Source organism: Rhinatrema bivittatum, chromosome 4, assembly GCF_901001135.1.
Source record: "Rhinatrema bivittatum chromosome 4, aRhiBiv1.1, whole genome shotgun sequence".
Taxonomy (NCBI): domain Eukaryota; kingdom Metazoa; phylum Chordata; class Amphibia; order Gymnophiona; family Rhinatrematidae; genus Rhinatrema; species Rhinatrema bivittatum.
The window spans coordinates 432,414,764-432,428,192 of NC_042618.1; the positions used below are offsets into that span (position 1 = coordinate 432,414,764).

The 13,429-nt window shown below is 44.7% G+C and overlaps 1 protein-coding gene across 6 annotated transcripts in view; it reads right to left on the bottom strand.

Moving 5' to 3' along the window:
• CNTN4 (contactin 4) overlaps positions 1 to 13,429 on the bottom strand; it is a 770,042-nt gene that overhangs the window by 115,896 nt on the left and 640,717 nt on the right. For 5 of the 6 annotated variants that reach the window (XM_029601492.1, XM_029601493.1, XM_029601494.1 and 2 more), the window contains 2 exons: positions 7,998 to 8,201; positions 5,562 to 5,664 (listed from right to left, as the gene is read on the bottom strand). In XM_029601492.1, coding sequence (XP_029457352.1) covers positions 5,562 to 5,664; positions 7,998 to 8,201 — 307 coding nt within the window. Of the gene's footprint in view, positions 1 to 5,561; positions 5,665 to 7,997; positions 8,202 to 10,965; positions 11,880 to 13,429 lie in introns of those variants that run through there. The other variant, XM_029601496.1, reaches the window with a different exon arrangement.

Sequence of the window (13,429 nt, forward strand, 5' to 3'; positions counted from 1 at the left end):
ACCGGTTCCTATCTGCAATCTATAATAGTAATTCACAAGATATAGGTATGCGATAGCTTCTGAGATAGAAGAGAGTCTGTGAGGGTTTTAGGAACATGGACCCTCAGGAAACAGTACTCGCTCCACATCTGCAATATGAAATAGTAATGCACCAGATATAGGTATGTGATAGCTTCTGAGATAGAAGAGAGTTTTTGAAGGGATTTAGGAACATGGGCCCTCTTGGAGCGAGTACCGGTTCCTATCTGCAATAATGACTCACGATCTCCGTACCTGCGATAACGTCTTAGACAGAAGAGAGTCTTCAGAGATTAGGAACATAGGCCCTCATGGAGCGAGTACTGGTTCCTATCTGTAATAGAACTCACAGTGTTCCCGTCTGCGATCGCTTCCAGGTAGTAAGGAGTCTTCTGAGCATTCAGAGATGTAGGCCCTCGAGGAGCGAGTACCGGATCCCGTCTTAGCAATCTGAAATCAAGAAGAGAGAGCAGGGCCCCTGAGGAGCGGGTACCCCTTGGTAAGTTTGTGGAGGCAGAGCAGCAAAGAGAGAATTCCCCTTGCTAACTCGATTCGTAGTTGCAAGCAAAGACCTTTTAAGTTGGAAGCGGATGATGTCACTATGGGGGGACGCCCCCGAGGTTTGCACCCTTGCCTGTACAAACTCTGGAGCGCACACGCGCCCTTACATCATCAGGAACATGGCGGATCTGCAGCATTCAGGCCAGCCCGGGGATTCCGGGGAGAAGCGACGAGGAGAAGCCGCGGCAGCATCTGTCCGTCAGACCCGAAAGGAGTCGCCACCAAGGTAGAGAGGGTGGAGCGAGGGCGAGAACTGGCACGAACACAACAGTTATATAACACATTATAGTAATCCATCTGTGATGTTATCACAGCGTGAACTATTGAGACCAGACTCACCTTTTCAATGCATGGGCAAAATTTACATAGTCTCTGCAGATGAAAGAAGCAGCTTTTGACAGCTGTCTGAATTTGAGGAAACACGGCTATCCCCAAGTCTAGCAGGATCCAAAGGCTCCTGACCTGCAATTTCAAGGGAAGCTCATGGTTTCCGAAAGGGGTTTACACAAAAGGGACCTCACCACTTATGTTCTGTATCCACGGAATCTCCGTTTTTCTCAGGTTCAGAAGAATTTCTTCCTTTAAGCCCACTCCTGAATGGCTACAAGACAAGCAGTTAGCTTTTTCATAGTTGTAGGAAGGTCAGGTTCTATGGACAGGATTAGCTGTACATTGTCTTCAGAAATGTAGTATTTCAAGTCCATTGATCAGAACAGCTGGGCTACTGGCTTGAGGTAAATACTGAATAGAACAGGTGATAGCAGGGATCCATGTGGTACCCCACAGGTGAGGGTCCAGCGAGATGCAGACTGGTGCCTATTTAATAATAGGATGTGAAGCAGGCTAATGCTTGGCTCCTTTCACCTGTTTCTGCCAGTGTGATAGCAAAACGGTGTGATTCACAGTATCAAATGCTGCTGAAAATTACAGAAGCACAACACCGAAGCCAGATGACTGTAATGGTTTCAATAGAGATCATTCACCAGGCAAATGGGAACTGTCTCTGCTCCGTGTCTGGGTGTGAACCCGGATTAACAAGGGTTAAATCAGTTTCTATCTTCTAGTCAGGTGTTGAGTTGAGTATATACCACCTGCTCTATCAGTTTCTCCAGACAGGGGCTGTTTGATTCTGGGTGGTAGTTTTCCAGCTTATCTGGATCAAGTGAGGTCTTTATTTATTTATTTTTTTAGAATGGGATGTACCACAGATCTTTTTAATGCAGTTGGCAGTAGCCCTTCAGAGAAAGTGGAGCTCACCATTTTTTGTAGCCCATTCTGCAAGATCCTCACCTGGTAGCTCCACTAGCTTGGACGAGCATGGGTGAAGTGTACAGGTTGTTGGCCATAGGTCACGTTCTTGGTTGAATGTGTACTCATTTGGATTACCCTTAGAAGACTTGAAGAGAGATTGTGTGTGCAAAAATGTCTCTCTTTACAGTGCCTTACTCTGATGTATTTTTGTCCGATATACTTATTTTTGGTGTACTTATGAATAAATGTATCCCTGTCATGTTATATATGCAGCATGGGGTGCTCTAGTTATATGGAATAGTCAGGTTCTGTGCTAGACACTCTTGATTCTTGTTCCTGATTATCTTTTCTGGTCTTGCATCTCCCACCTAGGGGGGGTATAGGTATGCAAAATAAAAGTTGGTTAATATCTGCTGGCTCTGCCTCATATTGTATACCCATTTTCTGGCGAGTAGGGTAGGAACCTACTGCTGTTGGATGTGCAAGGGCAGCAGGAGTGTGCAGGTCTTGATTGGTGAGCTCAACAAGATCAGCTAGCACTCACAGGGCAGGGCTGGGTTTAGACATCAAAGTAACACATTCACCTGCAGTTATGGCCACTGCTGGCTATATACACACACACACACACACACACACACATCTCCCCACACCACGTATGCACCACCCCCATATCCCTTCCACACATATTCCCTGTGCTGGCGGGGTTAACAGGTGAAGCAAGCAGGGACACAGCCCCTAGGGAAAAATATCTAAGTGACTGAAATGAAGGGACGGGGGGGGGGGGGGGGGGGGGGGGGGGGAGGGGAAGAAGGTGCTTTGAGCTGCCTTGGAAAGAGACAATTGCTACTTCCATCTTCAGGGGTGTGGTCTACAGATCTCCAACTCGGATGGAGGAACTAGAGCAGAGAACTAGGACTGAAGACATTCAAAAGAAAAGCGTGAAGGTGGAAGTGTTGTTGGTGGGATTGGAGTATCCCGTCTACCACATCAGAGAGTAACAGAGAGATTGTAGATCTCTTCCAAGGAGTTCTGCTCAGATAAAAGTTGATGGAACCTTCAAGGGGCGGGGTGATCCTGGACCTGGTACTTACCAAACGGGGGGAGTATCTCAAATGTCCAGGTAAGGGCCCACCTGAGCACTGACAATAGGATTTGATACAACAGCCAAGGCAGAGAGAAATCACATAAAGCTCAAAGACCTGAGCCTTAAAAGTGCTGCTACAAACAAATGTTTTTTTTTGCTATGCGATTATTTATTCTTGAGTTGGTCACTAGTGTTCTTGCTAGCAGAGCAGTCTGTAGTGGTTGAGCTATTTAAATTCACTCCTCGAGGTGCACCTTTATATTGTCAAGTTAAAATGTGTTGTGACTTTTGCTACTATTCTAATTTGATGTACACTTTTTATTGAAAAGGAGCAATTGGCCTCAGTTTGAATGTTGTTTAATATGCTGTATCCTTTTTGTACTCAAAAAATTGAATAAGCAATCAATCAATACAGAAAATGGGAAAGTATCTGGTGGGTGGGAGGAGGTGAAGTGGAAGAAGAGTGGTCTAAACTAAAAGGAGCTATAGTAAAGGCAACACAGCCTTATGTCAAGAAAAGAAAGTCAGAGGAAAAGGAAACCAATATGGTTCTCCAAAAAGGTGGCGGAAAAAATAAAACCAAAAAGGCATTCAAAAAGTATAAAGGTTTTCCAAAGGAATAATACTGGGAAGAATATCTAGAAAAGTTGAAAAAGACAAAGAAAGATATCAGGATGGCAAAAGCTCAAGCAAAAAAAAAAAAAAGGCAACTAAGAAATAAAATGAAGTGACAAAATATTTTTCAGATATGTTCCACGTATGTCAGAGGAAGACAACAGGCAGAACAGTAAGACTGAAAGGTGACAAGGAGCAATGTGTGGAAAGAGATCTGGACAAAGCAGAAATGCTAAACAGATACTTCTGTTCAATATTCACTGAAGAAGACTTGGAATAAGGATCACAGATTGCTGGCAAGAGTACTTATGGGAGTGGGGTGGATACAACAAAGTCTCCGTGGAACTAGCACAGCTCAAAGCAGACAAAGCTATGGGACCAGATGGGATGCATGCTAGAATATTAAAGGAACTCAGGGAAGTTCAGGCTGGTCCACTAAAGGCCTGTTCAATAGACCTTTGGAGATAGGAGTGGTTCCGTGGGACTGGAGAAGGGTGGATGTAGTTCCTCTCCAAAAATACGTGGTGGAAGAGAGAAGGCTGGAAACTACAGGCCAGTTAATTCTTACCTCAGTGGGGCGAAATTTCATGGAGACTCTCCTGAAGAAAAGGGTAGTGAACGATCTACAATCCAATAGGGTGTAGGATTCAGGGCAGCATTGCTTTTCCAGAGACTGGTTGTATCAAATGAACTTGATTGATTTCTTTGATTGGGTGACCAGGGAATTAGATCAAGGACATGTGCTGGATGCGGTTTGCTCGGATTTCAAAAAAGCTCTTGATATTGTCCCGCATAGGAGGCTCATGAATAAACTGAGCAGCCTCGGGGTGGGTCTCAAGGAAGAGGACTGGATTATAAACTGGTTGAGTGATAGACGATAGAGGGTGATAGGTAAATGGGAGGAATTCTGAGGAGTGCTTCAGGGATCAGTCCTGTGGCTGCTTCTGTTCAATATTTTTGGGCAATATTGTGGAAACTTTAGAAGGAAAAGTCTTGTCTTTTTGCAGATGATTCTAAGATCTGCAACAGAGTGGAGACACCTGAAGAAGGAGCCAAAAATGAGAACTTAGCCAAACTTGAGTAGCGGTTAAATGCCTGGCAGTTAAGAATCAATGTCTGAAATTGGGGTGCAGACGTCTGAAGAGGTTGAATGAGATAGTGGATAGGAAGCTGATTTGTACCGACCAGCTGGGGGTGATAGTGTCTGATGATCTCAAGGTAGTGAAACAGTGCGACAAGGCAGGGGCAGGAGCCAAATGAATGCAGGGATGCACAGCCAGTAGACAACAAAAAAAGAGGCAATCGTGCTATTATACAGGTCATTGGTGAGGCCTCACCTAGAGTATTGTGTTCAGTTCTGGAAATGACATCTCTGAAAGGACAGAGAGAGGCTAGAAGCAGCCCAGAGAAAGGCAACCAAAATGGTGCAGGGTCTGCATCAGAAGCCATATGACATGAGAAGATCTAAAAATGTACATCCTGGAGGAGAGGAGAGACGGGGGTGGGGGGGGGGGGGTATGATACAGATTTAAATACCTGAAATGTATTAGTAATGCACAAGAACCAAACTTTGTCAATGGAAAGGAAGTTCTAGACCTAGGGGACATGATTCGAAGCTCCAAGGGGATAGACTCAGGACTGTCAGACATTTATTCTCAGACAGGGTGGTCGATACCTGGAATGCCCTCCCAGGGGAGGTGGTAGAGGCAAAACTGGTATCAGAATTCAAGAAGGCATGGGATAAACGTGAAGGATCCCTAGGATGGTAATGAAGCACTGGTGTAATCTGCACAGAGAGGCAGCTACAAATCTAAACACCTTGCTGGGCAGACTGGATTGGTCGTTTGTGTCTTCTTCCACCATCATTTACTGTATTGCAGACCAGTAAAGATCTCACCTTCCTGCATTAAAATCCCTTTGCTCTAGAGCTCTTTCCAATTACTTTGCTTTCAGTGACTCTGTACCTCCAGGCAGGATAAAATCTGCAGTACACAGCTTTTTGGGAATACAAATAAAAATTCTCCAAACTCACTTTCCCAGTGCGAAGCATTCCAGTTTCACCGTGCTGCCTTTGGCGGAGGGGACTGTTTCTGGGAAGTGCACCTCGATTTTTGGCTCATATTCACCCATCACCCCTGTGAATAACACAGCAGAAGCACATGTGTGGGATGCATGGCTTTATTACAGCCCCTATTTATCTCATTTAGGTCTTCAACAAACATTGCTCAACATCCTTACATTACTGTACAAAAATAACGTGTTGGCTGTAGCAGGGCACACGCTCCATCTCCCTGTCTTGTCTTTGCCTCTCCTGCCTCCCCTCTCACCCCTCCCTGTTCCTGGTGCTTTTCTCCCCAGTTTCCCTGAACTGAGAATTGGTATCTTAGCATCTCAGCAGCTGCCTGATTAAAGAGTTCACACTCGCATACTTTCTGCTTTTGAAGAGCCAGCTCTTTTCTCAGGAGTGACAGTGGAGCATGTGCAGGCGCCTTAGGGCAGAGTCTGGGTGCCAAATTACACTTTAGACTCCAGAAAGCCAGCACCCCCCCCCCCCCCCACCACCATGAGAAGTCTCCATAGCACAGCATTTAAGTGGTGAGGGGGGGGGGGGCTCTGTTTTCTTATCTGCCGGGCCAGAGCACCTGCACATCTTCTGCATAACAGCATGAAAGAGGCAGGCTGGGAGGTAGCGAGATCAGCCCTGGAAGGCAGTTCTTGCTTTGTAGCAGTGGTTTTATTTCACCGTCAGACAGCTGGGAATGAGCTGCTTGCTCAGTGCGTGTGCACATGTCTGATTACTCTGTTTCATAAATTACACCTTGCTACAAAACATTTATACACTGCTGCACAGCTCACCCCACTACACAATGCGTGCCTACAGCTATACAATGCCTGCACCCCCAATCCTTATCCATGACAAGAAAGGGTCTGCCCCTTATCATCATGCCTCGTGATTTAAAAATCTTATTGCCTTTTGCCACTAAGATTCAAAACTACATTTTTCAAAGTGTAAACATCACTTTATACATATCTAGGCCCTGGGGGTTCTCATTTCACAAGGCTTTTAGCGCAGTCTGCACCACTGAACTATCTCTAATCTTTCTCTATCCCTTGAGGATAGACACAACGTGCCAGGTGAGGTCTGCACAGAAGTATTGACTCCTCCTTTTTTTCACCCTAGCAAGCAGGCAAACATCTTACTGTGCGCTATACTATCCAAATGGAGTTTTATAATGTATCAAACTGCATAAACTGATGCACATAAAAATCACACAAAGATGCAGAACTGTTTGGTATTAAGGAACTGGCCGCCACTTTGTGTCCTTAAAATGTTTCTGATCATTTCATGATATCAAAATTTAACTCATGGGGCTCTGCATTAGCCCATTTGAATGCACAGAAATAAAGGTCAACAAACAAAAAGAATCTGGTGATATCTTGTTATTGGACTAAATGTATTTTTTGACTAGTGTCTGAAACTTGAGGGAGGGAGTGTTAACGCCATTAAAGCCAGTCAACATTTTATTAAGACAGTCCAATCATAAGTGATCAGTGTGGCCCTTGTTGGGCTATGTCACGGTCCTGGAGTGCCACAAGGCAGGTCTGGTTTTCAGGATATCCACAATAAAGATGCAAGATGTACCTCATGGATTATATTTATAATGGGTGTTCTTAGATTTGTGAGTGAGAGTTCCTTCCCCCAAGGGGATGGATTTTTTTGGAGGGAGGCATATGTGCCGGGAGGAATCAGGTCAGGGGAGTTGGAATGAGCTGAGTAGAGGGTAACTGAGGCTGAGGACTGCAGCTTTGGGTGGTGGTCCTGAGGTTAAAGAGTTTTAAGAATAGAATTGCTGGAGAAGCCAAATGAGGTTTCTCAAAGAAGAGCTAAGGAGGGACCATCTTGAGACAACTAGGACCTCTTTTTAACCCTTCCAGCTGGAAGATTTTGCACTAGAGAAGAGCTGGTAGTGGTTTCATCTTGGCCCGGGAGGACGATCTGGGCCTTAGACTGGTGACTCAAACTTCATGAGAAGATGAGAGAAAAATCTGTCAGTTCTTGGAGCTTGCTAAGAGTTATGAATACTGTTATTTGCAGCCTGGACTATCTTTTGGATTTTTTTTCTGCCTTTCTTTGCATTTTACAATAAATTCTGTCTTGTTTTAGAACCCTTCGGAGTGTTGACATTTTTTTTTTCCAGATGTGTCCCATGTGGCTCTCCTTGGGCCCCATAGCATTTTGCTATTCCCCAATAGAAGGAACCCCATTCCGGGGCTGCAGGTGGGCTTTTACCACCCCTGTGGTGCCTGAAGGTGATCCCCAGTGAAGGGCGGGGGGGGGGGAGGTTACCTCAGCTTACATTTCTTGTTGACCTTTATTTCCATGACATTGAAAAAACCGCTGTCAGGATTCTTCACGAAAGGAATTGCTAATGTTACCCAGTATTCAAGAGCTAGTCTCCTTCCTTACCATCAGTCCGTAGTATTAAAGGCGTGGGGGGTCCCATCACCTTGGTGTTCGTGACAGTGTTCGTCACGACACAAGTGTAGTTCCCCACATCAGATCTTTCCACCTTGGCGATATACAGGTTCCCGGTTTTCTGCGAGACAAAGCGACGATCATCCTGTTGCAGAAATGGTGGATATTCATTGAAGATCCAGGCATACAGCAGCTCTGGAATAAAAGGGATGAGGTTACCATTTTCCTTGTCACATATTTCATTTTATTGCTCAGTGTTCATCTGACAATATATAGACTTAAAAATAAATGCAATCATATTAATCACAGTGTGGAGCCCTTTCATGGCGTCGGTCTCCCAGATACTTCTATTCTGTGGGTTTCAGCACCAGTTCAATAGGCAGAACCTTACAGCCATGCAAACACCCCATTAGCCTTATACACTGACTTCCTCCTTAAATTATGGGATTATAAGGAATATAGGGATTCAGAATCCTTCATATGAAATGAAAGTATAACATGAAAGTGACAGAAAAGTCAGAGATTTCCTTTTTTTTGACTGGAAGACTTCTCAGCAGCAAATTCCAATCATTGGATCTACCACCAGAGATCACAAGCTGGCAAGCTCCTGGTTCATCCTCAGTTTCAGAATTCAGATTATATCATTATAGAACTTCATCTGAAAGCAGAGAATGCTGCCAGGACAGCTGCCTGAATCTTACTCCAGATTATGCTTCATTTTATGACTGGCAGGCTGACATGATATATATATATATATATATATACACATATACATGATATATATATATATACATATATATACATACATACACACCAGTGTAAGAGAGACACTTTCAACTCAGGGAGGATTTGGGGGGGGGCTTTTACATACACAGTCAGAGGAATTAACGGGAAATTAAATATGACTGATGAATTTCTATCATTTGAATCAATGAAAGGTACTAACAAGAGGAGTTGATTACTATAAAGCAATCTCTACTGCATTGTACAAATCAGCTCCTCTTGTTTGTACCTTTCATTGATTCAAATGATAGAAATTCATCAGTCATATCTAATTTGCAGTTAATTCCTCTGACTGTGTATGTAAAAGCAACCCCCAAACCTGCCACGAGTCGAAAGTGTACCCTCTTACACTGGTATATATAGCATGTCACATTGCCTCTATACAGAGTCTCTCCCTCTCTCTCCCTCTGTGCACTAACAGCTGAGGATGTGCGTTATGACCTGCATTAAAAACAAATGTGTGACATGATAATGTTCCATGCGTTGCAATACTTATTGATGCGGTAACTCTACAATTTTCCTAACTATGCCCATTTTTTCATTGTGGGCTCTAGCTATATTTATAGCATTTTGATGAATCTAGGGGTAAATTAGATGCCTAAGTTAGGTACCCATTTTCATCCGAACTTAGGTTCCTAATTTTTCAGCTGAAAATTCACATAAAATTTAGGACTCTAAAAGTTAGGTACCTAAGTTGAGGTTGGCTATCTATTTGCCTAGATTTTGGCTCCCAGCTTAAGTGCCCAGTTCTGAAAATCAGTGTTTCCCTTTCCCACCCTCGTAACCACCCACTTTTTAGGTGCCTAAATTTAGGGACCTAATGAAACTAGGAGCAAAAATGTAGGCACTCAGTCCTAGTGCATTTTCAAGAGGGCTAATTTAGGGAGGGGCCTAACTCCACAAGTTAGGAGCCTAAACTCTATGACTGTAACTTTCAAACCAGCAGGTGGCCGCACGTATGTGTGTGTGTGCGCGCGCGCGCGCGTGCATTGGGTCTGCGCCCAGGGACATGGTTATTTTATAACTTGAACAAGTACACGTGCGCATGTTATAAAATAGCCTGGCCTCCAGACATGGGCACGCAAATCCCGCTTGTACCGCGTAAATCGGGGAAATTTTAAAAGAAGCGTGCGCAGACGCCACTCCCAGTTTTACCAGTTCAGCCCGTTAAGCGGTAAGTCCTCCACCCCCCCCCAACCCCCGGTTTGATAGCCTTCACTCCCCCCAGTTAGCCCTGACCCTTAAAACCCTGCAAATTTGCCTAGCTTTATTTTTAAATTATATGTCATCCATAGCAGAAGTTAAGTTATGCGTGCCGGGTCGTGTATTTACGCACACCTCTCTGCTTCACGCCCACACCCCGCCCTCTCCTTGCCCCCTTTTTGGAAAACTTTCTAGATGTGCACGCTGTGGGACTCTCGGATGCCTTTTTATAATCTGCTCATGCATGAGCCCAACTTGTTCGCACAAGTCGGGGGGGTTTTCTAATTCACCTTTTTGAAAGTTTTAGTTCATTAATGAGTTTTCTGCATCCAGTGCCTGAACCAAGTCAGCAACCTTCTGTCTAAAGTTTTTCCGGCATAAACTACTCCGTAAGGAGCCAAAAAGCACCCCAAGAACGGCAGTCTCTGCTGCGGATAGCTGACGTGAAAAGAGCTCTGTAGGTGGGATCCTTCCGCTATGTTTACTCACTTCCACCCTCAGAAACCCCCTAAATCAGAAAGCCGCTCACTGGTTCAGTTGGATTTTACCCCCTTCTTAATAAAGCAGCAGTGCTCAGAAGCTGGGGCAACTTTATGGAGCATTATTACCCACTCAATTACTGCCTCATTAGAAATGACTGCTAAATGCCGGGATGCCTGTGGACAGCTGGTGAACAGAAAGCTGGGTAGTACATGTGGGACTGGAAGAATGCCCTCAGGGAATAATCCACAGTCTATTGCTGAATACACTTGAAAATTATTGCATCCTCAGACCTGGTGGTGCATATACATCAAATATTTTGCCTACCTGGGCAGAACTGGAAAAAGGTGAACTATGAAAGCAACTCCCTATCCATTATATGTGCCCATTTCTTTTCTTATTACTAGGAGGGATCAGACACTCCAGGACTAAAGCACGTTTGTGAGAATTATTGTACTTCTCGGGTGGTTGAAGACACTCAGACGACTCTCACCTCCGGCATGTAATAATTCCCCATAAATGCACCGTCTTGTTGTGTCTTGTTGCTCCAGAATAATAATACCACTGGAAACGGATATCGCGGTCAAGACTCTGAAAGTTTAAATCACTGCAATGTCCTGAGGGGCCGTTTCTCTATTCTCCATCTTTACAAGAGTGCACGGTGGAATTTCAAATTAATGCAAACATGGCAGAAGACAAGAAGCCAGCAACCTAACAAAAGTGCAGACTCAACTTGGCTTTGAAATATTTTTAGTTGTCCAAAAGGAGACATTTCTTTGATGAGGTTTTTGGTGCTAATTTCCTGGAAATGACTGACAGCTGCTGTCACCTATGAATTAAAAGAGGCTGAATTTGAACAAGTTTGAAACTTGTGAGCAGCAGCACCGGCCGTCAAGGCTTCACCCTATTGCTCACAAGTGTCAAACATGCTAATTCAACCCTTTTTAGCATCTGTTACCATATGTCCGTCTCTCTCTCTGCATACGAAGCAGAAACGAGGAGCCTGCAGAAAACAGGACAGAGGGTGAAGGAGCAGCGCGTGACCATCCCCAGACACCGTGGTTGCTGGTTTTTTTCTTGGCAATCTGACCGAAACGTCCACGCTTATATTCCGGCAGCTGCGAGTAAAGGAATTTCAGAAGGCAGAGAAGTGCCCCCTCCGCTATTCTGACTTCAGGCACATTTTGGGTAACAGGAGGAGGCGATGTGTTCAGATCGTGCGCTTTCGTGCAGAGCTCGCCGCTGCTTCCTACCTGCGGCCTCGCCTCCCTCCCTCCCTCCCCTCTGAAACTTTGCCACGGAAACAAAGAAACCGCCGACTTCCGCACCTGCCTTTCGGTCAGGGAGGTTTTTCCACGGGAAATAAGGCGCGCGCGTTGGAAAATGCGGTCTCTGTGCGTTGTTACGCAATCCTGCCGAACTGTGCCCTGGGCAACAGAGCGTGCGCGTGAAGCAGAGCGAGGGAGGGAGGGAAGTCTCCCGACGCGGGGAAATCACTAACTCTGCTAATGGCTTTGAAACATGCACTTGAAGGAAGCAGTTTGCAAACTGTCCCACTAGGACCGTGCCTGAGGGTACCTTCACTTTGTCCTTGCCATAGGTGCAGATGAACCGGCTTTTTATGCGGGCAGAGTTTTTCAGGAAAGAGGAGTGCAGAGAATTTAGATGCAGTTTACATGCAAATATTTCTTTCTTTCTTTCCCCAGGAGCCCTTCCTCTCAATGCAGCTAAAAGTGCGAGTGTTGTGGGACCTCTTCTCAATGCAGCCAGAAGTAGTGCGTGGGGAAATAAAACCCCTCTACCCCGGAAACGCCTCCTTTCATTGCAGCAAAAGTATCTGCATTGAGATAACCACAAGCCCCCAGAGCAGCCGCAGGGGTTCATTTTTGAGCAGCCCAAAAAGTGTACCGAAAAGCAGAAAATACTGCTTTTCTGTACTGCCTCCGTCTTAATATCGTGGGGATATTGGTGTGGGGAAATTAAGGCGATATTAAGTCGGAGGAACAAAAAAGGAAGAGAACCTTCAAAGAAAAAAAAAAAGTGTGCCTGCGGTCAGGTTAGGGAAAGGAAAGCTCAATTAACAAGCGTCCATTTTCCTAACCTGTGGCTTTGCACAGGTAAGTAAAAAGGATGCTGGTAAAATTGAGCATCCGTTTTCCTAACCCACTGACAGCCACCCCTCCTGGGTGCCTGCTGCCAAGGAAGCACTAGGGTCACACAATTTCCCCTAGTGCCTCCTTTTTATCACAGCAGCTGATTTAATATTAAATCAGGCGCCCCGGAGAGGTTAATCGGCGCACGTTAAGAGAGCGGGCGCTCAATCATGAGCGTCCGATTTCCCCACACCAATATTGCATCGGCCTGATTGACTCGGTGTATGCACATTTTAAGTCCCCATGCATAGCATTAGCTTACTGCATCGGGAGTTTAAAAAAGAGAACATTAAAAAAATCTTACAGGCCGATGCAAACGCGGGAAAACGCGGGTAATTAGATACTAGTAACTAGAATTTAGTCGGATAAGGGCTGAATATCCTATGTTATTTAGACAGATAACTGCTAGGTTATTCGACTAAATGGGTATATTGTTAGTTTGTCAGTGACCAACAATAGGACTAAAATTAGTCACGCACTAAAATCAGGGTTGATTGTACTTTATTCTAAGTCATTAATTGAATTGTATTTTGAAGCTTTTCCTCCTAATGGGGTAATTATATATCATCAAAATGTGACTGGGTGGGTGGAAGATGGGAAGAGAGGGAGGCTGGAAATCAAACACCAGTGACTACTTGCCCAGGAACCAGTTATCTTACCTTTTCAGATCAAGTGGCTTTGCAAACTAACAATTATAAAACTTTAAATTAAATGCTAACCTTAAACTAGCACATAATATACCCAGACAGTAACAGTTTAACCTTCCAAAATAATTTTTTTTTTTTTTTTACAAAATGTAAGCAC